Source organism: Lolium rigidum, chromosome 1 (assembly GCF_022539505.1).
Source record: "Lolium rigidum isolate FL_2022 chromosome 1, APGP_CSIRO_Lrig_0.1, whole genome shotgun sequence".
Taxonomy (NCBI): Eukaryota; Viridiplantae; Streptophyta; class Magnoliopsida; order Poales; family Poaceae; genus Lolium; species Lolium rigidum.
Window position 1 is genome coordinate 30,062,640 of NC_061508.1, and position 4,053 is coordinate 30,066,692.

Below are 4,053 nucleotides of genomic sequence, written 5' to 3' on the forward strand. Positions count from 1 at the left end.
AAAGAGTGAAGAATTTGTCCACATGGAGTGATCGAAGTTGTCCACTTGTTCGTCCCTGCAGGTTGACATGACACATGGAGCACACCCATTGGCTTCTCCTTCCGGCAAATTGTTTAAGTCGTAAGAGCATCTCCACCGGTGAGCCCTATAAAATGGCCGGCAGCACTGCGGCAGCAACATATGGAGTGCGCCGGCAGCGGTGTATGTGCTATGGGGTAATGTATTTCACACAAGTGACCCCCATAGCACAGCTCCAATAGCACATGCATGCACTTAAAGGAAAGTAGGTGGGGATAGAAAAAGTAGGAGAGAGGAAAATCTTTGGAGGGACTCTCACTGCATGTGGCCCGGTTGGCATCTTTTGAGCAGAAATTTGGTGCTGACGCCCCCGATCGAAGCCCTTCGTATAGGAATTCTTTCGGACGCCGGCGTTTTTATGGGGCTCAAGAATATGCCAGCGTTTTTTGGAGAGCGACGGTGCAGGCGTTTTCTCTCACTAGAATTCCAATAAAATTATTGGGAGCGCTATTGGAAGCGCCGGTGGAGATGCTCTAATGCGTTTGATCTAACTTTGAAGGTTAATTTAGTTCCTCGTCAGAGAGAGACACTTACGTTCGGCTTTGGAGACGACGAGCCAACAGATGTGTGCCACACTTGTGAATTGTGACCCTACGCGCACGCGCACGCTCATGACATGACAACCCCGCGATATACATAGGCTTTCACTTCATGTGGTCTAACGTGCTTCTCGTCCGATTCGATTGCGTATTTTGGTCATCCTCATTTCGTAAAGGAGGACCAGTTTGTCGTCGAGCTCGATGGAGATCTTGGCAGGTTAAAGTTTCGGCGAGACGACGGTGAGAAAGTTACATTAGTGGCTACTGGGTAGCTAGGTGGTTCGTGATCAGCGTGGACGCAAACGCCACTGGAGATGTCGTTGTACGAAGCAGAGGAGTGAGTCAATGGAACTTTGGAAGGGACGAGATAGATGAATTGGCATTTGGCAGCGTGTCTTCTCCGCTCCATGCGATTTTTGCGTAATGTTCAGCATTCAATTGATAACAATTACGTGCAATTTCGGATGATTGGGATCAAACCGCTTAAATAATTTCACGAACATTAGGATTTGATCTTCAAATTATAAGCTTTGGTCTCCCTTCTTTTATCTAATCTCTTAGGTAAAAATGAAGTGGTGTTAATTGTCGCGCTAACGAGCTAACTAGTAACATTTCTGCCTCGGTTGAAGTCAACCTTACTATACGCGCTTGTAGGAGATCATCGCTGAGAAGGTCGTTCTTTTCCTATAAAAACAAGAGTTTGAAGACACCCACGAAAAGGTCAAAACTCTCGATGTACCTCCACTTTCTATAGCAATTTATGGACATGTTGTTTCGAATGTCTTTGAAAAGGCCTACACACGTACCCTGCCACTTGTTGTAGGTTTTGCCAGCAACCGATGTGTAGTGGGTTTGCTTAGTAGAGATGGGTAGAGCGCACAAGTATTGAAACAAAAGTTTCACCATTCCGAAAGAGCAAAGGTCTCTGAATCTACTGTATTAAAATTTCAAATGAATGTATCGTATGGAGATTTCTCGGACTTTCTCTGGTGAAAACCGATGATCTGATTGGTGTTTAGATCATCAAGCAACGGCGCTTGCACTCTTCCCTCCCTGAAGGCGTTGCTGTTGGAAAGCCTCTTTTATTAAGGTGTGCCAGCGGTGGTGTTTGTTTTCTACAGCGAGTTGCTAGTCGCTTTGGGCATGTCCCATATCTTTTCTTCTTTTTTAGCAGCGTGCATCTTTAATGTCTCACTATTTTGACATTTCGTGTATTCTACATAGTTATGGTATTCCCTTTGTCAAAAATCCAGAAACTAGTCCCTCCCAAATAAATCTTAATGTCCGCCTTGTCTCGTGGGATTCTAAAACATGGGAGTAGAAAAGGCGCAGAATTAAAATGTTGTGGACTTTTGAATTTTGCTGAACTGAAGAAACTAAAAGATTTGGATTCGAATAACGTTCGCCAAAAAAGATATTTCCCCCTCCATGAGCAATGACGTGAATTACATTTTGTGTCTTTGTAGCTTCACATGAGAGTGCCGAAGGTATTGTGGAGTCCATCCTACACTCCACTACCTGACTATAGTATGCATGACACCATCAGGGTGAATCACCCTGCGAGAATTGGATACTCACACCTTCACTAATTAAGCTCATAGTCTACATCTTTTTTCTTGATTGATGATGTAAGACACAACGGTTACATGCATGTACACTCACCCGCCAAAAAAACCTCCTTGCCGGAAAAACTGAAATGGCAGAACGGATCATGCACGGATGCACCCAAAAGCATGCCACGCGCCGAGGTTTTCGCGGCTTTCTTCACCCACGCATTCCACTACATTCAGATCGCAAAGCATAGCTATGCCGTGGCGTGATCATGTGCGCGGCGAGCCAACGGCCGACCGGCCGGCCGGCCATCCTAGCCTGCGACGTCGGCCGGCACGAAACCAACGGCCCAGCGGTGTCGCTAGGAGGCGGCGTTTGCGCCGGTGTCGACGGCGGCGCGGCAGAACGGGCAGGAGTTGGAGGCGGCGCCCTCGAGCCAGGGCAGCGCGCAGGCCCAGTGGAAGCGGTGGCCGCAGGGCAGGTGCGCCAGGACGTCGCCGGCGGCGAACTCGTCCAGGCACACCGCGCACTCCGCCTGCTCGGCCGCCTCCCACCGCAGCCGGCTCCACCGCATCAGCCGCCTCATCACGCCCTTCTTCGAGTACACCTCCCGCTGGACGCCCGAGCCCCCTCCGGCTCCGGCGCCGGCGCCGCTTCCGTTTGCTCTGCTCAGCTTGAGGCTCCCGGTGCTGTGATGCCTGCAGAATCGGTCGATCGATATCGACCGCACTCACGAGTGAAGTGAAGCGGAAGAAAGAATCATTGCATCGACACCTATCGACTTGATTAGTTAACAACCTCTTGATGACGGTGTCTGCTGTCTTGCTCCTGAGCTTCTGGTCCAGCCTCTCCTTGGCCTCCCGGGCATTGCTGTCCAGCGTCCAGCCGTGCACCAGCTCCATGGCGTCGCTCCTCTGCTGCGAATTCCCACACAAGACAAGGCATTAGTCAAACTCAAACCAACCACTACATCATAAATCCTTGATTACACAATGAAAACAAGATTACGCCATGAGAAGATCGACCGAGCTCGCCGCTCACTGACTTACCTTGCTGCCGGAATTGCCTGCGCCCACGGGGTGGTGATGAGCGGCGGCGCCGTGCCCCGCCGCGTAGAGGCAGAAGGAGAGCCGCCTCGCGCCCCCGGCCGTCTGCTCCGCCCCGGTGCCCCCGCCCTGCCACATCCGCCGCCGCCGCGCGCACTCCACGCCAGGGAGCATCCCAGCCATGATGATGATGCTTATCGTATAACGTACGAACGAACACTCCGGCAGTCACACGTTCGCAGACCGATCAGAAGCTCGTTCCGGCAAACAAGGACGTGAGCCCACTTCGATCAGGCACCTACCTAACTGCTAGTGCGATTACGGGCACCGGATCTAGTCGCGGCGGAGTGGAGAGCTATGTGGGTGGAAGCCATTTGAGGAAACAGCAGAGCTACAACGTGCTCCTCCATCGGCATCGACCTCTCCTCTTTGCCTCGGCTGGTACAGGGGAGTGGCGCGGGTGGGTGTGGCTTTATTTGCAAGGCTCGTGCCATCCTCCTCGAGCTACGCTTTAAGAAGTGTCGCTGCCGCTGGCCTAAGAGCATGTCTAACAGGTCCCGTATTTCGCTGCCCCGTATAAGTCTCTTATTTCGCCCCGTATCGAAAAACTGCTCCATTTCGAGCCATTCCGTCTAGCAGACCCCGTATTTCGCCCCGTATTTTCAAAAATAAAAACCCCGGGAAGTTCATCTTCATTGATCATACTAGGGATCATACATACATATTGATCATACTACGGATCATACTACATCTAACTAAGCATCAACCTACGTCTAGTCGTCAAGGATGACGTAGGGGATGAAGGCGATCCTCGCCGCCTCCTCCCGCGCCTCCCGCGC

At 51.2% G+C, this 4,053-nt stretch overlaps 1 protein-coding gene across 1 annotated transcript; it reads right to left on the bottom strand.

The window, feature by feature from the left end:
• Positions 1-2,471: 2,471 nt before the first annotated feature.
• Positions 2,472-3,679, bottom strand: LOC124670435 (probable E3 ubiquitin-protein ligase RHY1A). Its single transcript, XM_047206937.1, has 3 exons — positions 3,218-3,679; positions 2,967-3,082; positions 2,472-2,866 (listed from the first exon to the last, which is right to left on the bottom strand). Exons 1-3 carry the CDS (start codon positions 3,395-3,397, stop codon positions 2,530-2,532), a joined length of 633 nt encoding a protein of 210 aa, XP_047062893.1. The 5' UTR covers positions 3,398-3,679; the 3' UTR covers positions 2,472-2,529.
• Between the last annotated feature and the right edge of the window lie 374 nt (positions 3,680-4,053).